At 35.9% G+C, this 23,559-nt stretch overlaps 2 protein-coding genes across 2 annotated transcripts; both read left to right on the top strand.

Moving 5' to 3' along the window:
- The first annotated feature begins 12,941 nt into the window (after positions 1 to 12,941).
- Positions 12,942 to 14,527, top strand: LOC132281452 (probable LRR receptor-like serine/threonine-protein kinase At3g47570). The gene is made up of 3 exons (XM_059783152.1): positions 12,942 to 13,019; positions 13,142 to 13,790; positions 14,067 to 14,527. Exons 1-3 carry the CDS (start codon positions 12,942 to 12,944, stop codon positions 14,525 to 14,527), a joined length of 1,188 nt encoding a protein of 395 aa, XP_059639135.1.
- Positions 14,528 to 18,448: 3,921 nt separating this feature from the next.
- On the top strand, positions 18,449 to 23,255 carry LOC132281451 (probable LRR receptor-like serine/threonine-protein kinase At3g47570). Its single transcript, XM_059783151.1, has 2 exons — positions 18,449 to 21,098; positions 22,834 to 23,255. Exons 1-2 carry the CDS (start codon positions 18,449 to 18,451, stop codon positions 23,253 to 23,255), a joined length of 3,072 nt encoding a protein of 1,023 aa, XP_059639134.1.
- Positions 23,256 to 23,559: the final 304 nt, after the last annotated feature.

Raw genomic sequence — 23,559 nt, 5'->3', positions numbered from 1 at the left:
ATTCATACATAGAAGAGATGTAAAAGTAAATATTAATTAAAGCCCATTGTAATTAATATTTCTGCCCATTGTAATTAATATTTCTAGCATTAATTCATAGTAACGTCAGTGACATATTATAAGAATAAGCTAGAGATAAAGTGAATACATATGCACTAGAGACTGTTAGACATGCTTGTTGAGAAACGAATATAGAACCTTGGAAAGGTAGATTAGGTGAAATATTTAATATATGGTATTTCAAGAGTTGGAAAACCATAAGAAATATATCATATATAAAATTTCAGGATTATCCCAAAGTTGTGGGGGGATATTGTCAATAGATGAAATGTGCTATGAGTTACCTCACCAGATAAGAAATACTTATAAATGTAGGGTTCTTAATCTTAAGAGATTTTGGATAGAACCAAAAATCATTTATAGTATTATAATAATAGTGCATACTGTTTCCTATGAGGAAAATATTATGGAACAACTAGAAGAGTTCTTTTCTTTTTCCAGCGGAAGACCTGAGTTGTTTGTTCTAGTTGAAGAATAAAGTGTGCAAGCTTATAAGTCCTTGAGTGGATTAAAGCTGGTACCAAGACAATGACATAAATGTGATGTATAAGTCATTGTATGTCTTAAATTAATGATATACTAATTAGTATATTTGATATGAAAGATTTAACATCTGATAACATAGTATATTCTCAATAGAGTGAGATTGAGATAATACTAGTTATGATAACAAAAGCCTAACTAACTTTTGTAGATGTAAATTTTAAATATAAATACTAGCCAAAGTATATCATTGGTTGAGATTGCAAGGCATCTTAATAATTGTGTTTAATTGCACATTTTCAATCCAGGATCGGATCACTAAAAAATAATAAATTGGGTAGTTGAGATACACCCTAAATCCAATATTGCATAGATCGAGGTATCTAACAAAATTAGAGGTGTAACAGTGATGCAATTTGGATATGGGATATTAAAGACTTCAAATCCAAGAGTGGATATGTCTTTTATATTAAAGGTGTAGTTGTATGCTCTTAATATAACTCAAAGTTAGAAACTTTGAATAAACCAAATAGGAAAGTCAATAGACTTCACCTAGAGGACATTTCAAAGTAAGTCTACACCTGTGCCATTAAAAAAAATAATTTTAGAGCACAAAGTATACAGTTGCTCTCACCTGGAGAAATCTCTGCAGAGTGTAATATTTTTAAACACAACCTTGTGGCCACATATAAAATTGACGGTTGTACTAGAGAACAATTGTACAGATCATCGAGGGGAATGGGATTAAAAGCCGAAAGCTAACGAGTCACCTTAATGGAAACCCAACCTAGTTGACTGAAGATCCCAAGATCTAGGTTCAAAGGGACAACCAAAATTCTGAGTGACTCACCAGAAGCACTAGGAAGATATAAATCTTCTGTCCATTTCTATGATGAGACAGTGCTACCTACAGCGAGGATTAGGATAAGCTACGCTTTTAATGACTCTTATACCTTAAAATTTTAAGTGGGGTATGGTAGGATACTCTTAATAAGAAGTCACCTATATGAGTGTGAAGTGGGGCAGCTTTTATGAGAACTATAAATGCTAAGTTTTCTGGAGCACTCATTGAATACCAGGACTTGTTTAGGGCCAAAATGAACACAACAATGAGAACCAACTTTGTGAGGAAAACTACTGTGTGTTTGTTATTGTCTTGGTTTACACAAACGGCTGAACAGTTCAAGACATCGCGTTCACTGGTTAGACAGTAAATCCGATAGCAATACACTAGGGAAGGTTCAAAGCCAAAAGCCACCTATCCTGATGCAGTAACTTTCCGACTATACTCTCTCTAGTGTCTACATTATCATTTGCATTTTATAAGCCAATTCCATTCATGTCGGGGATTGTTAGAAATTTGGTGTGAATGGAAGTTGTTTATCAAGGAGTTTGTAACTAGAGTGGTGCCACCATATCTTTTGCGATATTAATAACCCATGAATATGGTTATTGATGCAAAATGTTTCTGTAATATAGAATTTCCAAATTACAACGAATCCTTGACACGTGATTCAACGTGATTAAGGATGGGTTGGAAAGTAAGGGTAGCATGATTGAGAAGTCACATTGAATCATAATCATATTTGTGAGTTTTGGGTTACAGACGTTGAAAGAACGTAACGTTGTTGACAATTAAGAATCGGTTGAAGGTGACCAAACTATGAAAGGATACGTTCTTTCCAAACAGATACACCCATACTCCAAGAGGTATCCCAAATAGACATACCCATACACCAAAAGGCATCTCTAAGTCTATAAATACCCCACTAGCTACCATAATTTATCATTCAATTAAATTTATTCTCTCCCTCTCTCGAGATGAACCCAACCCAAGTGGATGTGGATTCAAGCCATGGTCAAGCGGTCTGAGCCACTTAGGCCCAAAACCAATTTCATTAAGCCATATTAAATTTGGTCCGAGCCATTTGGTTCGGATTGCACCCAATTTATTATTTAAATAGTATAGATGCATTTTTGAGTCAGAGAGAGTATTACATGGAGGAGGTTCGCTGTATCCACGAGTTTTTAGTACTACTACTGGTAGATGTAGACCGTTGTATCATGGGAGATAGAGGCCACTGAGTCCGTTAGCACTATAGCGGGGCGAATCTGTCTTAAGAATATAGTATCCAATACTAGCCTCAGTACAAGTTCTTTATTTATTATTATTATTTTATTGCTTTATTTTGCATATTTAATTAAATATAGAGTTGTATATTTACTTAATGATTTTTTAGCATATTGTTAATTATCTCATGATATATTAGTATAAGGTTTGTTATATCTTAAATGTCACATGAAGCATATAGTTACCTACAGTAGGTTCTGTCTCAGAACTGGCATACGTAGCATATTTGAATGTCACGGAAGCGAATAAAAATATTTTCTTGACTTGATTCCATGAACTCTGTTATGTAGGCGGAGTCTATGGTTTATCCCTCTACATGTAAATAAACCTAATAGCATCCATCTCCATTTTTATTTTATGAATTTTCAGCAGCTGTGATTTCTTTGTACATAGGATTTGATCATACACATCGCATTTTTATTGTGCACCGGGTAATTTATTATATAGTATATTTTTTATGTTTATTTCTTTTGATATGTACTCTCATTAGAATTTCATATGAAAATTTACTTATAGCAACTTTATTAAGGAAATTGTGTAATTGTCATTATAAAAAATAAAATGAACAAAATTGTCTAATGAAAAAGAATTACCTAAAATATCCAATATCTACTTAGAACGTAAAAAGGTAAATTTGTGAATCTCTCTTTGATACTAACAATCCTTCAGTTTTTGATAACATTTGGAGCCAAATAATAACAAATGATATAACAGTGAGAGGGAAGAACAAAATAATACAGAAGACTTACCAGAGTTACAACGATTTCTTTCTTCATGCAAAAAAGAAGAAGTAAAAAATATATTTTAATTTCATTTAAAAAGTAAAGTTGAATGGTATAATAATATACTCTGTATGATATATTGCATAAAGTATATAGTGATATTCTTAAATATGGTAAAACAAAGTGTAGTTGAGTAAATTTCTTTCTTCATTTGCTGACTTGATGATTACAAGAATATGTTATGATGTAGCATTACCGTTAGATATTCACCGGACAACCAGTGAGAGAGTAACCAGTTAGAGAGTAACTGTTTGAGACAATTGGTTAGAGTCAAAATCTCAAAATCTACAATCCTATATAAAATGTTTGACAAATCAATTAAAATTCAAATTTGTTTCAAATAAATAGATACAAATGAGATCTCATATTTTTTTTTTTTTTGGTTTTTAGTTGATATCATTACTATAATTATGGTATTTATTTAATTTGAACTTGAAAATACTCCGTAGAAGAATTTAGTAATTAAGAAATGGCAAACTCCATTATAAATAGTATGTTTTATTTTTATTTTATTTTCTTGCTAATTATATACCCGCACCTCTACTACACTTTACTTTCCCTTGGATAATGTTTACTGTTTAATTTTTTACTTTGTAAGCATTAAATTTAGACTTTAATCCCTCTACATGCAAATAAGCTGGCACTTTCATGTTATTTTAAATTCTCTGCTTGTGGGTGATTTTGTAGTCCAAATTATACATCCATGTTTTCCACTTAAATAAAACGTACATTATCTACTCCCAGAAATTACTATATAATAATTACGAATATCTACTCTCAAAAATTACTATCTACAGTCATTATTACACATCAATTCTTAATATCCAATTAATTTTTATTTTTTTAACCAGAGAGATAAAAATAAATTTTCTGAAATTAAATGTTAGATTCATGTTCTAGAAATAAATCTAAGGTATTTTATTCCTGTAGACTCTTCACATCCAATTTCCTTTTGACAAATGTCTTCAGCTCACCCAAGAATCTTCGCCGGCCCAAAATCAACATTATAACCACAGCAAGTCAACCTCAGTGGACAGACTTGAAGCACATTCACAATTTCTGAACTCCCTTCTTCTGAAAAACAGCAGTCCTACCTGCTTTTGTTATATGAAAAACAAGAAAAAAAAAAGGCATTCTTGCCTTCTAATGAATATGCTAAAATGGATTTCCTCCTACGATAGAATGACAAGACAAAGTTACCTACCCGAAAAAAAAAATAACAAGACAAGAGTCTTTTTAAAGACTTTGAGTGACCCAACACTGCAAATTGAAAAATGAAGTAAATGAATCACGAATCATCACAAAGGCTCCATGTGGATTGAACATACATAGTCAATGGCAATGGACGGCATGAAAGCAAATAAAATGTTATTCTTGACTTCGTTATGCGACTTTTCTGCAATGGAGGTTGGTTTATAAATTTGGCCATGATTTTGCACCCAAAAACTCATCACCTTTCACCTACATTTTCCTTTTATGGTTTATCACTAAAACTGCACCAAGTCATAATTTCTGTTCACTCTGTGAGCTTCCTGAAGCACAAAAATATGGTTTCAAGGCTATTAAGTTCGGACGCAAATCATTTGTTGTGCGATTCCCATACTGTTTCCTACAGTGAAGATAAGTGGCCTTGGTTTGGCCACGTTTTACTCCACTTAATAGATACTAAGACTGTGTTTGGCAATTGCACCACTATTTATAAGTAACATTTCACCACCATTTATAAGTAACATCACAGAAGTTTAAAAGTAATACATAATCTAAAAAGTAACATCACCATTTAGAGGTATCTTCACCCCCAAAACGTGGTGATGTTATTTTTTAGATTATGTGATATTACTTTTAGACTTCTGTAATGTTACTTATAAATGGTGGTGAAATGTAAAAATAGTCTAAAAAGTAACATCACCACCATTTATAAATTTCAGAATCTGGGAATTGTATATTATCATTAATTCTTTTTGTTAAAACAAGTTGTACTCCTTTATTGAATTATTGTAGTTAATGCCTCTAAAAAAAATTGTATTTTTTGAAAATGCAAGCACTAGAAGTAATTTCATAATTTGTTGAATATATGCTTAATTTGATTAATTTATTTTTGGAAATGCTAAAAATTATTCTAACCCTGGTTGATTTCTTAATTTTATTTGAATTTTCTTAGTTGAGTGCTCAAAATAATGTCTAGTGTTAAAATTGCATAATTAGATCGATTTTTTCAATTGGGTGTCTAAAATTTAAGCCAAAACTTAAATTTGCTAAATTGGGTGTTACATATTTAGATGTATATATATTTTTACATTTCACCACCATTTATAAGTAACATCACAGAAGTCTAAAAGTAATATCACATAGTCTAAAAAGTAACATCACCACGACGTGGTGATGTTACTTTTTAGACTATGTGATATTACTTTTAGACTTCTGTGATGTTACTTATAAATGGTGGTGAAATGTTACTTATAAATAATGGTGCAATTGCCAAACATAATCTTAGTGTCTATTAAGTGGAGTAAAACGTGGCCAAACTAAGGCCATTTACCGTTCACTGTAAGAAACAGCCTGGGAATCGCATAGCAGGTGATTTGCGCCCATTAAGTTCATCTTCCCTCATCTTTTACATCCTTTTTCATGCATGCTTCATTTTACTTGTCTCGAATACCACTTTTGACTCGGGTCGCGAAGAAAAGAAAAGAAAAAAAATATAAAAAAATAATTAAGGAATTAATTAAATAATTAATTAATTAACATAATCTAATAACAAATTAAGCAAACAAAGTTTCTCAGTCAACAATTCAACTCCAAAATTATTGGTCCCTCTCTTTACATACACTGGTACATGTTACTACACAGGAAACAAAACTACTATTATTAATGATGATAATAGTATATATATGAATCCAAAATAATAATAATAATAATATATTTAATTAATCAATAGATTATTTAAGTGGACCTATTTTAATACATCATGCAATAATTGTTCAATCCCACCACATAAGTTATGGCCACCATGGCCTCATTACAATTTATAAAGTGAAAAATAATGTTATGGGATTACATGAGTAAAGATAAGGGAGGAAATTTTATAAGAACTCCAAAAGATAGTTGGGTGAGTTCTTAAGTCATTTCCTTCATTCAAAAGAATATTACAAGCATGTCATCAATTATAATATCCAAAATACACCACGTATCAAAATACAAGTCCAAAAGTAAGCTACACAATGGATGTCACAATTATCACAAGTAGCTCAAAAATGTTGTCAAGATCCCAATCAAGCTAGGGATGAGGAACCTTCTCTTGGGCAATGCCCTTTCTTGAAAAATATAAGAATCAACGGGGTGAGTAACGAATTGCTCTGTAGGAATGTTTTATGAATATAAACTAGGTTTCTCAAAATTTTACAAACATTGCATGGCCATATAATACAAGGAACATGCTCCCTAATGTTTAGTCTTAAGGAGAACCTAAATAGGATCATCCTAGTCTAGCATAAATAATATTAATTCATTCATCAAGACAAACATAAATAATATAGTGTAATGTATATAAATCCACAAGTTGCAATAACATGTAATGCCAACTTGAAAATAAAAGTCAAAATTAATTAATGAGATAACTCGGAACACACCCACACTCCCAGTCACATAGCCATACTATGCGCCTAAATAAAAATAGTCATTTTCGGATTATTAGTCCGCCGGAAACTAACCGATTGGCCAATATAAGGTGGGGAAACTCATGTTTCGCCCGCGAGCGCCAAACCCTCACATTCTGAAAGTAACAACCCCCGAGTGTCTCCCAAAATTAACAAACATGTCCACAAAATAATCTATATACCATGATATGCTCAAATTGCACTTCACATGCGCATGTAAATTATACTAATCACACAATCCATATCCTATGGTCCAAATCACTATAATGGCATACTCTTTGATGTAATGTCAATAAATTAGGTATTTTAAAGTCATGTGATTTCATGTTGTTATTATATCAAATTTCAAGTATGTAAAAGTTTAATGTCATTATAGAAATGTACATCTTCAAAGTTAACCCTTACAAGATAACAAATACATAAAAATCCATGAACAACCACAACATATAAGACACTTTCATTTCAAGTAATTGTACACACTAAAATCTAACACTTTAATAAACATCAATAATATCAAAAACGAAACAAATAATATGTTACACATGAAAATTAACATAAAAACTCAATAAAACATTATGGACATGCAATTAAATCATTATATAAGCTTCTAATCCAACCCCCACACACAAGTGTATGCATAACTCACACAATGGTCATAAAATTCCAAGAACTCCTAGGTTATAAGCACAATATACCCCTACCTCTAGCTAGGAGCAAACCCTAGCTACTCCAAAGGAAAAATGTGCTCCAAATCCGAAATTGATTGAGGGGTTTTGTTCATCTCGTAGTCCCCGTCAATTTCCCTTCTATGGCAAGCTCAAAATCTCAAAGGTTGGAGGTGAAATGGTGGAAAAATGGTTTAAGTAAAATGAAAAATAAAAGAATGGGAGAGAGAAGAGAGAATGTCGGTGGAGTGGGAGAAATGAGAGGATTTTAGTTTATTTTACACTTTCTCTTTCTATACACACACATATGCATGTCACACACATTCTCATCCATACATATCTCATCAACTAGTCAACCTAGGCCCCACAACATAACAAAATGCAATTAAAATAAATATAAAAAAAATAAAAAAATAAAAAAAAAAACTTGGTGATCACAACCTCCCCAACTTAAAGGGATTTCGTCCCCGAAATCAGGTCATACCTCAAGTCGCGAACAAATTCGGGTACTTAGAGCGAACTTCCTACTCCCGTTCGCAGGTAGCCTCTTCAACTCCGTGATGCCTCCATAAAACCTTAACCAATGGAATGGTTTTGTTCCTCAACACTTGCTCCCTAGTGTTAAGAATCTGCACTAGCCCCTCCTCGTAAGTCGCATTCTCATCAATCTCAATGTCAGTCCATCTCAAAATGTGTGACAGATCTGGCTCATACTTCCTTAACATAGAAACATGGAAGACATTGTGAACCCTATCCAAATGTGGCAATAACACCTAGCGATACGCAACCTCACCAACGCAATCCAAGATCTTGAATGGCCCAATGAACCTAGGAGACAACTTGCCACTTTGCCCAAAACACATCAATCCCTTGCGTAGAGTGATCTTGAGAAAAACATGGTCTCCCACTTCAAAGGACAATGGTCTCCTCCTCTTGTCAGCATAGCTTTTCTGCCTACTCTGAGACGTGACCAACCGCTGTCGAATCAACTTGATTTTCTTTATGGTCTTAATAACAATGTCGGGACCCAAAGTAGTTGTCTCTCCTACCTCGGTCCAACAAACTGGAGATCTACAAGGTCTGCCATATAATGCCTCGAAAGGTGCCATCTCAATGCTGGCCTGATAACTGTTGTTGTAGGTAAACTTCACCAAAGGCAAGTGATCTTCCCAACTGCCTCCAAAATCTAAGATGCAAGCTCGTAGCATATCCTCCAATGTTTGAATGGTACGTTTTGACTGACCATTAGTCTGAGGATAAAATGCCGTGCTAAAATGAAGCCCTGTATCAAGAGCCTCCTGAAAACCTTACCAAAAATGTGAAGTGAACCGTGGATCCCTGTCCGAAACAATGGACACCGGAACCCCGTGGAGCCTGACAATCTGCCCCCACATACTGCTTACTGAGCTTCTTTGCATCATCAGATACTTGCATAGGCAAAAAGTGAGCTGTCTTTGTCAACCTGTCGACTATGACCCAAACGACGTCATTCCCCTTCTTTGACCTCAGAAGTCCCATCACAAAATCCATGGTAATGTGCTCTCATTTCCATTCTGCTACTGGCAATGGTTGCAACAAACCCACTGGCCTTTGATGCTTGGCCTTCACTTGTTGACAAGTAAGACACTTGGCCACAAACTGTGTAACATCCTGTTTCATACCCTTCCACCAAAACTGGCATCTTAAATTGTGATACATCTTGGTACCACCTGGATGAACTGTAAGTCGAGAGTGGTGAAAGTCCTTAAGGACACTATCACGATAAGGCAAAGGGACATACATCTTTCCCTTGAACCTGAGACCTCCATCTGAATGTAATATCCAACCCTCCACAAACTCGCCACCTGAAATCCATGTGCGAATGGACTCCATCTCTATATCCTACTTTTGTGCCTCAATTACCCCGCTAACAAGGGTTGGTTGAGCCACAAGACTAAATAAAGTAGCCAATGCATCATCATCACTGAAATATAGACCCATCTCTGCAAAATCCCCCATCATTTTCCATTCCCGGATGGCAATGCTAGCCAAGTTTCCATGTGACTTCCTACTTAAGGCATCTGCCACAACGTTAGTGTAACGACCTGAACCTATGGGTCCGAACCGTTAACTGGGTCCTTGTCCTGACCCGAGGTCAACTAGGTCATACCCTCTATTTTCTATGTCCAAAAGCATCATAAGATCAATCCGGGGTTCAAAATACCTTAGAATACAACCTTACAACAAAAGTCAATTAATGCAGGTCAAAGGGGATGATCAGCCGACTGATGGGCCTTCATCGGCCGGCTAACAGGGCAGGTTCAGTTGGCTGACCTACAGGGTCTACCGGCTGATGGAGGGGGTTCGGTCAGTCGAACTTGGGGGTTCGGTCGGCTGGTGGTGAGGATTAGTCGGCTGAACTAGGCCCCTGAACCCTAAACTCACTAGAATGGCCTCTGACTGTGTTTAATAAAAAATAATTAAAAAAAAACCAAACCTACACTGGACCTATTTTGCAACCAATTTTCAAATTCACGGCAAAAATATACAACATTACACAAGAATAGATATTATCAATTTGTTAAAATACATCATCGTCCTCCCATTCAACACAAGTAATTACATAGTCTCATTACACATCAAAATATAATCAAGTATCTTAGTTATATTATATTGCCATGATTTGCAAAATAAATACTCTTTTCTAGAATTTAAGACTTTACAAAAGAATGGGAAATATACAAAAGGTATCAAAATAGATTTCTAATCCTTTTCATGCTTGTGGAAGATCGGCATCCACTACTTCTTTTCCCGGCCCTGAAAAATGTTAAATAATGGGGCGAATAATTTGCTCAGTAGGTGGTGCCTAAGACACACCTCTTGTGGTCCCGTGAATCCAAATAATGAATAGGGATTGAGGATAGGGGTCATGCCATGCCGGGACAGAGTACAACAATAAATTCCAAATTCAAAATAAACTATGCCGTGCCATAAAGTATGATGCTATGTATGTCGCTTCCCGTTCTCAAAATCACTTCCATTCTTCGCTTTTCAAACCGTTAATGTAACCCGTCCTTTGGTACCCCCTTAGCGACACGAGAGAATGATTGGTTACTGTCCCTGACCCTTGGTAGCCCCGCGGCGTCATTTGGGGCCCAGATAACTCAACCATGCTAGGGCGATCTCCCTAGTTCCCTCTAGGCTACACTAATGCCACAGACCCTCGGTACCCCCTTGGCGTCCGGGTTTTCACAAAATCCTTTTATCAAAACTTTTTCCCAAAAACCCCTTTTCTTTCCATTTTCAAAACAACTTTCCCATTTTCCTTACCTAATGTTATGCATGAATGCATGATGCTATTCCATGTCATGTCATTGTCCATTATCATTCACCAAATTCAAGTTCATATCACATAGCAAAATTTCATAAGAAATCCCAAGAGAACATCATGCTTGAAATTTAGTAAATTCTAAGAACAATAGGCAAGAAGTAATACCAATTAAGTATGTTAATTTGCACAACATCAACTACACACAAAATCATATACTTTATATACACAAATAAATCATTTTAGGGTAAAATAAACACAAATTAGCATGCTAGATCACTAATCAAGTAAGATTAACTCACAAAGGTGCAAGATTGTATGGATTAGAGACTCCTACCTCAAAAGTGATGAAAAGTCCCAAATTCTCCCCAAACCCTAGGATCTTGAGATCCTTTAAATGGTGACCAAATGGAGATTGGCTCTGATCAACTTGTAGATCTCGCCATGAGCTTCAATTTGCCGCAAACGACACTTAAAAATACCAAGTATTGAGGGAGAAATCATAGGTTAAAGCTTTGAAGTAAAAAGAAAGAGAAAAATGGAAGCTTGAGAGAGTGAGAGAGAGACCAGCGGGAGAAGAGAGAAATGAGAGACCAATTGGTGGTCTCTAACCCCTTTAAGGTGGTGGTGGGTCCCACTTTATTTTTCTTATTAATTCTCACCATAAACATATATATATACACCAACTATACAATAACCACATATAACCCATCAAATAAAATAAATATGATGCAAATGGACCCAACCAAAAATCCCCGTCCACAACAATTCGGTAGCGGGTCCCACACGAAACCGTCCAGCCCGTAAAACTGAAAAATGCCAAATTGATCACCCTTGCATTTCAAAGAGTCCTGATCTCAATGAAATGACCCAAACAACTCTCGGATACAACCAGCACACTCCACAGTGTCAGGTACGAAAAAAGGCAAAAGACGAAAATGTCCTTGCAACGACAAAATTCTGAAAAAATAAAAAATGGCGAAAAATGGAAACATCACAGTTAGCCTTTCCTGGGTGATACTGTAAATCAAAATTATAGTCCTCCATATACTCCACCCATCGTCGTTGCCACATGTTCAAGTCCTTTTGAGAGAAAAGATACTTGAGACTCTTATGGTTGGAGAAAACTTCAAACTTCTCACCGTACAAGTAATGTCTCCATCTCTTCAATGCGAAAATCACTACCACCAACTCCAAATCATGAGTCAGATAGTTTTGCTCATGAGTCTTCAACTGTCTAGACCCATAAACAACCACCCATTCCGTCTACATCAAGACGCAACCCAAACCATCCCGTGAAGCATCACAATAGATCACATAACCCAAACCACGTTTAGGAATCACCAAAACTGGAGCTGTAGTTAATTTGGTCTTCAACTCCCGAAAGGCTAGCTTATAAGCCTCATTCCCTACAAACTTGATTCCCTTGCGGGTAAGTCGAGTAATAGGTGCCGCTAAATGAGAGAAATCCTGGATGAATCTCCGATAATAGCCGGCTAGGCCAAGGAAGCTCCGAATCTCAAATACACTCTTTGGACGCTCCCAATCTATCACTTCTTCAATCTTCGAAGGATCAACTGAAACTCCTTCTCCCGAGACAACATGTCCAAGGAACTTCACTTCTGGTAGACAAAACTCACACTTTTCGTACTTGGCATATAACCGATTATCCCTAAGGGTCTGTAACACTGTTCTCAAGTGAAACTCATGCTCCTCTTCCGAATATGAGTACACGAGTATGTCGTCAACAAATACTACCACAAACTCATCAAGACAGACACTAAACACACGGTTCATCAAGTCCATAAAAGCTGCTAGAGCATTGGTCAAACCAAATGGCATCACAAGGAACTCGTAATGGCTATACCGTGTGCGAAAAGTGGTCTTAATGATATCCTCATCCCTGACTCTGAACTGATAGTAGCCCGACCTCAAGTCTATCTTCGAAAAACACTTAATTCTTGTGACAAGTATAACTATTTTCACAATTTTGTTGATAACAAGTGTTTCTGCTGTTCTTTATCAGATCAAAAGGTTAAAAGGAAAGTCTTCTGTAGATTGCATATTGGGAAAGCCCAACACTCTCTTATGCAGAACTTCAACAAGCCACCAACAGATTCTCTTTGGCCAACTTGATCGGTGTAGGGAGTTACGGTTTTGTTTATAAAGGAATCCTCAACTCTGGTGAACAAATTGTCGCTGTGAAGGTATTCAACCATCAACTGCTTGGTTTTGAGAAAAACTTCTTGGCTGAATGTGAAGCTTTGAGGAACATTTGCCACCGCAATCTGGTTAAGATCATCACATCTTGTTCAAGCGTAGATTTTATAGGAAATGATTTCAAGGCTTTGGTCTTTGAGTTCATGCCTAATGGGAGTTTAGAGAACTGGTTACACCCAATTTCATCTGACCAACTGAATCAAAGTTCATCCATGCGGCTGAATTCAAAGAATTTGAACCTAATCCGAAGGCTAAACATTGCAATCGATGTGGCCTCTGCATTGGATTATCTTCACCATCAGTGTGAAATGGCAATCATTCATTGTGATCTAAAGCCAAGTAACGTTCTTCTTGACAGTGATCTTTGTGCGCATGTAGGTGATTTTGGTCTTGCAAGGTTTCTTGTAGCCACCAATGGTAAATCTAATTATACACAAAGTAGCTCATCAATTGGAGTTAGAGGAACAATTGGTTACATTGCACCAGGTAATTTACAATTATATGTCTATTCTTTAACTTTTATTATTTCTTTTCGTATATCCTCTCCCATGTATTTATTTAGTTTCGAACCTCCTTGACACTGCATCATGAGTAGATGAAATTACGTAAATTATTTTGAACATCAACCTGGTGAATTGCCATACGACGCTATTTTCCATAACTAAGTTGAGCATATTAAATTGTAGTATTTCATTTTTATGTAGTATTGCAGTATCAAAATATAAATCATGAAAGTAATTTAGAAATTAGAAAATATTGAAGTACTTCAACAATTTAAGCACTATCATTCGTTTCAAATTGCAAAATATGGTATGGGTGGGGAGGTTTCAACGGAAGGTGATGTGTATAGTTATGGAATTCTTTTACTGGAGATGTTTACTGGAAAAAGGCCAACTAGTAGTATGTTTACAGACAATTTCAGCCCTCATAACTATGCTAAGATGGCGCTTCCAGATGGAGTGATGGGGATTGTCGATTCTCTACTCATATTGGAAGAGGACGATGAATCTGAAAGGGCCAACCAACGCAACATTGCTAGAACAAAAGATTGCTTGGTATCGGTGCTAAGAATTGGAGTCATTTGCTCTTCTGACATACCAAGAGAAAGGCTGGATATTACAGATGTTCTAAATGAACTCCACAAGATTATAAATGCGTTTCTTATGTATGGACGAGAGGAGAGAAAGAGTGAGAAAGAGATGGAAGAAGTAATTCCTAGTTAGACAATGTTCACAAGGTAATGTTCAGAATAATGAGGTATATGTGAAGATATAGTTACACTATATGTACTTTTATCATTATTTTCTTGTAGCTATGTTTATATATCTTCAACTTCGTGAAATTACTAAGAAGCTACTGCTTGTACAAAGGAGATAAATTGAATACTTCACCATTGAGCCATATCAACATATACGAAATCATCATTGACACAGTTCAGAGGATTCTGACTATGAGGAGCTGCCTAAATTAGCTATCTTAACATTATGTTAGGTTTTTTCAAAAATTCGATCTATATTTTTTTCCTGGCAAACAAAAACATTTTTCTAGATGTATTAATATTTCGACGATACTCTATAGACATAACTAGGCAGCCTTCTTAAACCATTCACATTCACTCTCTACTTCAAAGCAGTTTGAGCAATAAAGTGGGCAACTTTGTTTGGCTCACGTCACAGAGTATACTTAAAAATTATGCTGCATCTTCATAAGATTGACAATATATTGGATGATCTTATCAATGGTGGTAGATAAGCTTATTGACACTCCCTTAACAGCCATTCATCTGCACATAAGAAGAATAGATCTCTACTCCGCTCAACTGCCCCATTTTGTTTACCCATTGAACAGCCCACCTTATTGTTGAAGCCTCTGCTGAGTAAGGATCATTTACATGCTGAAACCATTTAACTGCAGCAATCCAATCCTTGAATACTAATCCAACACCATCATAAAGGTATCACTGTTATATGCAACATCTACAATTTTATTTTTAATTTTTTTCTTGGTTGTTGTTCCATTGTTGCATTGGATAATTCATCTACCTGAGAATTGGAACTTGGCTCCTTATGAGTCACTTAGTATATATGTGTTATATATCCCACCTCACCTCCTGATACTTAATAGAACTGCTCAATTGCTTTATCTCTTATCCTTTTAATTCCACAACTTTTCTCGGCAAACATCCTTCTATTCCTAGCCTTCTACATATAAGGAACCCAGTCAACCGCAATAGTCATGTCCTGATTCTTCATTTTCCCATCTATGTGTCTCCTAATTAGCATGACCTGATATAAATTGATGCCCAAGTGGCTTTGGGTCCCTAACTCTTTAAGTCTATTAAGTCCTAGGTCCCGGTTTTGGGACAGGTAGAGAGAAAAAAAAAAGAATAAAAATATGTATATAACATTCACTCTTTGATATTATTTGAATTTATTATTGTCACTTCTTAACATTAAAAAATAATATGCGATCTTTAAGAGTAGAGGAATTTTAAGAACAATAAAAAGGCAATTTAAATCAAATCTTGGTGGTGGGACCCACCTGATGCATGATCCAACGGCTGAGAAGCCCCGAAGGTATGGTACCCCTGAGGTATTGTAGATTTTTTTTTTCCAAACTTAGAGGGTTTTTAATGTCGTTTTGAGAATATTAATGACAATAATTTTGTGATAATAAATTAAATTCACTAGAAATGAGTCTGATCATTGATGTTGCAATCATTCTTCTTTTCTTTTTTAATCTTCTTCTTTCCTCTTCTCAAATGGTATAAGCTCTCCTCCCATTAGTGGAGGTTGAGTGGTTGACCTTCAGTGAAGGCATAATATATATAGTGGGTGGGTTTGTTTGCTTGAAAATAAAAAATATAAAAATAAAAAATAAAAAACCTAACAGCATAACTCAAACTAAAAATAAGCCTTAAAATTTAACGCTCAAAAAATTATAAAAAGATAGGATAAGAAAACTAATTACTAAAAATCAAAAAACCTAACAGCATAACCCAAACTAAAAAGAAGCCTAAAATTCAACTCTCCAAAAATTATGAAAAGATAGGATAAGAAAACTAATCACTAAAAACCAAAAATCAGAAGAATCCAACTCCGTTTAGACTACAAACAAAAATTCCAAATTATTTAACGACCTTCCAAAAGAAAAAATTGTGATTTTGAGGATCTAAACGATGGAGTTTGGCCCAAAAACAGCTTATGCCAAGCAGTGTTGCTAAAGGCGCGCCTAGGTGCCTAGGCTAGAGGCTCAGGTTTAGCGCCGATTGTCATCCCAAGCTCACTGATGTTTACTAGGCGCACGCCTCGATTGCGTCTCGTCCTGTTTATAAGGTGTGCCTAGGCGTGCCTCATTGATATTTGTTTAAAAAAATACGATTGTTCTATTTCTTAAGCCAAAAAGGGTACTTTTGGCAACTTAATAAACAAAAAAGAAAGCTCAATCATACGATAGAAAGAACCTTTGTTCAAAAAACATAAAAAAATAAGAAAGCCCAAGAGTTGTTAACAGAACAATGATAGAATGAGATTGCAGAGATGAACGACAAAGCCACATCAATTCCCTTTTTTTTTTTTTTTCCTCTAGATCTCTCCTTTCTTCTTATCTTTGTTTACATCTCTCTCTTTGTCTAGTTCTCTCATCTCTCTTACTTCTTTTTTTTTTTTGGTTAACATATTTATTTCTTTTTATGCTTTGTTTTGCATTCAAAGAACACATTTTGCTTTGCCTTTCAAGAAAACAAATTTGTGCTCTGTTTTATGGTTGCTGGATGCTTGTATAATTCATGGATTTTCTTTTTTATATTTGATATTAATTTTTAAGAATATTGATATGACTTATGAGATATGACTGTTATTATGGTAGTTTAAATATTTAATTGTGCGCCTCACTCCACTCAGGCGTGCGCCTAGGCTCCAAAGGACTTTTAACGCCTTGGTGCGCCATGGGCCTTTAATAACAATCATGCCAAGAGTATAACTCATATGCTTTGATCGTTGGCCCCCTTTTTTTTGGTTTTTATTTATTTTTGGGCTAAAACAGGCTCATCAAAACTATCACTGAAAAAAATGTCAGCCAGCTCCCTTGACCTTTCCCAGGTCCAAACAGACTCTATAATTAACTATGTAGGTTACTCCTTATTAATACCTTAGCTTGTACCCATTAATTATCCAAAGTCTCCACAACTACCCATCTCAAGTTCAACAATCAAGTTAATTAAAACAAGCTGAACTAGTGATAGGAAATAACAGCTAAAAATAAAGTCATTCTCTTTACTTGATTCCAAGTACGTATGGAGAGGGTTGCTTTAGATTTAGGGATGGCAAATGGGCGGGTTGGGTCGGATTTGGGCTGGGTTGAAAATGGGCAGGTCAAACATGAGTCAAGACCCATATTCAACCCATATTTCACTTCCAATACACAGTATGTATGTCTTACAAAAGCAGGAGTAAAAATATGAAGTCATTCTCATAAATTGACACAACAAATAAAATAATAAATTACCTGCCACTAGTAACAAATTAACAATCCATGAATTTATGCAGTCGGCCTTATTATCTTGACTTGGCTCCATGAAACTATATATATGCTAATTGACATATTGGAAGGAAATGAACGTCTTCATCTCATGATATCCCAAGAATCTTCTACCGGCCCAAAAAGACAAAAAGAAAATAAATAGAAAAAAGAACTTCAAGAATAATGAATGTGAAATCAGTTTATATATTTGTCTCAAACTTACTTGGAAATTAATCTTTATCATTTCCTTTTCCTATGAATGTCAGATTGTTCAATGGCAATGGACAGCATGAAAGCAAATAAAGTGTTTTCTTAACTTCATTATGTGACTTTTTTGCAAAGCTTATCACCTTACACCTTCATTTTCCATCATAGTTTATCCTATGAATCTTCAGCAGCTATACTATAACTGCACTAGATCATAATTTCTAGCCACATAGGTTCCTATATAGCAAGCTCGAACAATCCTGACTGTCCAAGTCCACCACAATACGAGATATTGGCTTGTGCTTTTGTTCCAACATAGCGCATTTACACTCACCCTGTCAGCTTTCCAGAAGCACAAAGACATGGTTTCAAGGTATTTAAGTTCATCTTCCATCCTCTTTTACATCTTTTTTTCTATGAGCTTGATTTTACTTGCCTCAAAAGCCACAGCCAGTACCACTTTCGGCTTCACAAACGAGACGGACAAGCAAGCCTTGTTAGCCATCAGCAATCAAATTCTTGAGGATCCTTTCAAGGTCCTTCGCTCATGGAATGATTCTATCCACTTTTGTAGTTGGAAAGGAGTCACATGTAGTCATCGGCATCAGAGGGTGGCCATCCTAAACTTGTCTTCCCTGGAATTAGTTGGTTCCTTGTCTCCTCATACGGGAAATCTTACCTTCCTTAGAGGGATCCATCTCGAGAACAATAGTTTCCGTGGCACAATCCCCCGAGAAATTGGTCGATTGTTTCGGCTACAACATCTTTCTCTTGACAAGAACTCTTTCCAAGGTGAGTTCCCTACCAACTTGACTCATTGCTCCAGCATTACTATCATCAACATGTCTTCAAACAATCTTGTAGGAAAAATTCCTATTGAGCTAGGGTCATTGTCTAATCTCTTAGAATTGCGTCTTTCCAAAAATCTTTTCATTGGCAATATCCCACCTTCTTTGGGAAATCTTTCTGCTCTTCGCACACTTGATCTAGGTTATAACAATCTAGAGGGAAGCATTCCTTTTGAGCTTGGAAAGCTTTCCGACTTACAGTTTCTTCAGTTGGGTGCCAACAATTTGACTGGAATGGTTCCTACTCCGCTTTACAATATCTCATCCATCTCCGTCTTTGCTCTAGTTCTCAACCAGTTAAGCGGAAGGCTCCCCCAAGAACTGGGATTGACCCTTCCAAAACTACAATATTTCTTAGTTGGTGGTAACCAATTCTCTGGGCCTATTCCACCATCATTGGTTAATGCTTCATCACTTGTTAACTTTGATATAGGTGAAAATTATTTTAGTGGGTCTGTACCAATGAATTTGCGTAGCCTTCAAAATCTAGGTAGGCTAAGTATTTTAAGTAACCGACTCGGAACTAAAAAAGCCAATGACTTGAGCTTCCTTGATTCATTAGCCAACTGTTCAAATCTACATGGTCTACTTTTAGATGGGAATTATTTTGGAGGTGTATTGCCCAATTCAATTGCAAATCTTTCCACCAGTCTCACCTCACTCTGGATAAATGTAAACTACATATCTGGAAGCATACCACAGGGAATAGGGAACCTCGTCAACTTAGAATATCTTGTATTGGATACGAATATGCTAAGCGGAAGCATTCCTGAATCTATTGGGAAAATTTCTAAGTTGCAGCGACTGTACATTTCCATAAATAACATATCAGGAAAAATTCCACCATCTATTGGCAACATGTCTCAGTTGAGTATTCTTGGATTAGGACAAAATATGCTAGAGGGAAGCATACCTGTTTCTTTGGGTAATTGCACAAGGCTAGAAGGATTGGATCTTCAACTGAATCACCTCACTGGTGCGATACCTGAGCAAGTTATTGGACTTTCTTCTCTTACAATTGTTCTCTCCTTGAATCAAAATTATTTGACAGGACCACTGCCCTCACAAGTGGGTAACTTGAAAAATCTTGGACAATTATATCTCTCAGAAAACAAACTTTCTGGAGAAATTCCAAGCAGTCTTGGTGATTGTCTAGTTTTAGAAACCCTGCATATGGAGGGTAACCTTTTCGAAGGTACTATTCCATCATCTTTACAGCAATTAAAAGGAATTCGAGACCTAAATCTTTCTTGTAATAGTTTGTCAGGACGGATTCCAAGCTTTCTAGGCGAGTTCCGAGTGATTGAATATCTAGACCTATCTTATAATAAGTTTGAGGGTGAAGTTCCAAATGAAGGAGTGTTCATGAATGTTAGTGCATTTTCAATTGTGGGAAATGACAAACTTTGTGGAGGAATCAAGGCATTGGAATTGCCTGCATGTCTCACACAAGGGGAAAGAAAAAGGCTGTTCCCTCGTAAAGTGATAATTCTTGTGACAAGTATCACTCTTTCTACAATTTTGTTGATAGCATGTGTTTCCGCTGTTTTTTACCTCATCAAAAGGTCAAAAGGAAAGTCTTCCATAGATTGTCCATTGGGAAGTCAATACCCAACACTCTCTTATGCAGAACTTCAACATGCTACCAACGGATTCTCTTCAGCAAACTCGATTGGTGCAGGGAGTTATGGTTCTGTTTATAAAGGAATTCTCATGTCTGGTGAACAGATTGTCGCTGTGAAGGTATTCAAACTTCAACTACTTGGAGCCAACAAGAGCTTCTTGGCTGAATGTGAAGCCTTGAGGAACATTCGCCACCGCAATCTGGTCAAGATCATCACATCTTGTTCAAGCATGGACTTCAAAGGAAATGATTTCAATGCTTTGGTCTTTGAGTTCATGCCAAATGGGAGTTTAGAGAGCTGGTTACACCCAACTCAATCTGTGCAGCAGGATCCAAAGAGCTTGGATTTAATACAAAGGCTGAACATTGCAATTGATGTGGCATCTGCAATGGATTATCTTCACCATCATTGTGAAACAGCAATTATTCATTGCGATTTAAAGCCAAGCAATGTTCTTCTTGACAATGAGCTCTGCGCTCACGTGGGTGATTTTGGTCTATCAAGGTTTCTTGGAGCCACCAGAGGTAAAACCAATCGTTCGCAATCTAGTTCTTCAATTGGGATTAGAGGAACAATTGGTTATGTCGCACCAGGTAATGTTCTATCACATACTTATTGCATAATTATATACTCCTCCTTTTGGTACATACTCTCGATGCTTGAGACTGTTTAAAGTTTTTGTTTTATTGTATTTTATTTTCTACTTTTGTGTGCATGTGTTGTTGTTGTGGTTCTGTCTCAGAATTGGCATACTTAGCATGTTTGAAAGGACAATTAACTTTGCTGAGAACGATTATATATGACCGTGACTTGTTGATTATCACCCAGAAAAACCTGCATATGAATTGTACACTTGATGGTTGACTACTTGATAGAGTTATCCATGGTACAAATAAATCTGAAGTGTCTAAATAATTTTTTCCCTTAGCTCAGTCAGGTCCTTCCAAATTTCCCAAAAAACAGAGCACTTGTTGAATATTGACTTTGTGGTGCCTGCCATTCAACACAATATTGGTACTATACAAAATGTATCAAAAGTTACAGCTACAGATTACTAAGGGGTTTTTTCAGATATATCATATTTTTGGGATGGAGTACAGGTTAGTATCAACCAAGTCTCTAGTTTATCCTTTGACATGTAACTAAACCTAATAGCAATTAAATGCAGTCTGTCTTCGATTATATAGTTTAGGTGCTCCAAATCACGGTCATAGATGGTAATTTTTGGAAATTATTACCCGATCTGCTCAAAACCGGGAATATTTTAGTACAAGCCATGGAAAATGATTCCATCTACACTTCACTTTCTGCATTATAAAAAACGCAACTTTGAAAATTGATTTCATCTTCTTTAGTTGTTACTTCTGCCCATAAAGTGATTAACTTGTGCACTTTGTTCCAACTTCCCTTCATGCTCATTGTCTTGAATCTTTTATTCGTTTCAAATGCCACAAGAAGCACCACTTATTTTTTTTTTGAAAGGTGACGAGCACCACTTTTGGTTTCACAAATGAGAGACAAGCAAGCCTTGTTAGCCATCGAGGAATAAAATCAAGGTTCTTAGCTCTATGGAATGATTCTATCCACTTCTGTAATTGGAAAGGGATTACATGTAGCCAGTGGCATCAGAGAGTGACTGTCCTAAACTTCTCTCAAAAATTAGTAGGTTCCATGTCTTCTCATACTAGAAACCTTACCTTCCTTAAAGCAATCCAACTTGAGAACAACAACTTCCATGGCATTATCCCCCCCAGAAGTTGGTCGACTGTTTCGGTTACAACATTTTTCTCTTTACACAAACTCTTTCCAAGGTCAGTTTCCTATTAATTTGACTCATTTCTTAGACATCAAAGTCATCAACATGTCAGAAAACAATTTTGTAGAAAAAACACCTAGCGAGCTAGGATCATTGTCGAATCTCCTAGAGTTTGATCTTTCCAAAAATCGTTTCAGTGGCAAGATCCCACCTTCATTAGGAAATGTTTCTGCCTTTCGCAACCTTTCGCTTAGGCGTAACAACCTAGAAGGAGGCACTCCTTATGAACTTGGACAGTTTCCTAACTTAAGAGTACCTTCAGCTGGCTTCTAACAATTTGTTCCGTTTGGTTCCAACCTCAATTTACAACATCTCATCCTTTACAACATCTCATCCATCAGTTACTTTGTCCTAACTAACCACCAACTACATGGAAATCTCCCTTCAAATTTGGGATTGTAGTATTTCATTTCTATGTAGTGTCAAAATATAAATCAAGCAAATAATTTAGAAATTAGAAAATATTGAAGAACATCAACAATTTAAGCTCCATCATTTGTTTCAAATTACAGAATATGGTATGGGCGGGGAGGTTTCAACGGAAGGTGACGTGTACAGTTACGGAATTCTTTTACTGGAGATGTTTACTGGAAAAAGGCCAACTGGTGGTATGTTTACAGACAATTTCAGCCTTCATAACTATGCTAAGATGGCGCTTCTAGATGGAGTGATGGAGATTGTTGATTCTCTACTCATATTAGAAGAAGAGGATGAATCTGAAATGACTAAACAACACAACATTGCTAGAACAAAAGATTGCTTGGTATCAGTTCTTAGAATTGGAGTCGTTTGCTCTTCTGGCTTGCCAAGAGAACGGATGGATATTACAAATGTTCTAAATGAACTCCACAAGATTAGAGAAGCATTTCTTTTTATGTATGGAGGAGGGGAAGGAAAGAGAGAGAAAGAGATGGAAGAAGTAATTTCTAGTTAGACAATTATAGCTGGTTCATAAGGTAATGTTCAGAATAATGAGGTATATCTGAAAGATATAGTTCCACTATATGTACTTTTATCAATATTTTCTTGTAGCTATGTTTATCTTCAACTTCATGAAATTAATAAGAAGCTGATTCTTACAGAAAGGAGATAAATTACTTGACCATTGAATATTAAATAATATCAACATATACAAAAAACTTCTATTATTTTTCCAACAGAAATAGAGTAATTGTCTAAACTTCTACAATTGCTTCATTATAATAATCATTTCACTGGCAAAATCCCATTTTATTTGG

This window comes from Cornus florida, unplaced genomic scaffold (assembly GCF_030987335.1).
Source record: "Cornus florida cultivar Cherokee Brave unplaced genomic scaffold, ASM3098733v1 CherokeeBrave_3.0.0_Hap2_Chr11, whole genome shotgun sequence".
Classification (NCBI taxonomy): Eukaryota; Viridiplantae; Streptophyta; class Magnoliopsida; order Cornales; family Cornaceae; genus Cornus; species Cornus florida.
Note: the sequence above shows the minus strand (reverse complement) of the source record. Positions and strands in the feature narration are given on the sequence as shown.

Excerpts from the sequence above, each read along its gene's own strand:
- LOC132281451 (XM_059783151.1), top strand. The coding sequence starts at position 18,449 with ATGAGCTTGATTTTACTTGCCTCAAAAGCCACAGCCAGTACCACTTTC. Across the intron at positions 21,099-22,833 it reads AATTGGTTATGTCGCACCAG|AATATGGTATGGGCGGGGAG; the intron begins GTAATGTTCTAT and ends TTCAAATTACAG.
- LOC132281452 (XM_059783152.1), top strand. The coding sequence starts at position 12,942 with ATGGCTATACCGTGTGCGAAAAGTGGTCTTAATGATATCCTCATCCCT. Across the intron at positions 13,020-13,141 it reads TGATAGTAGCCCGACCTCAA|ATTGCATATTGGGAAAGCCC; the intron begins GTCTATCTTCGA and ends AGTCTTCTGTAG. Across the intron at positions 13,791-14,066 it reads AATTGGTTACATTGCACCAG|TACTTCAACAATTTAAGCAC; the intron begins GTAATTTACAAT and ends AAAATATTGAAG.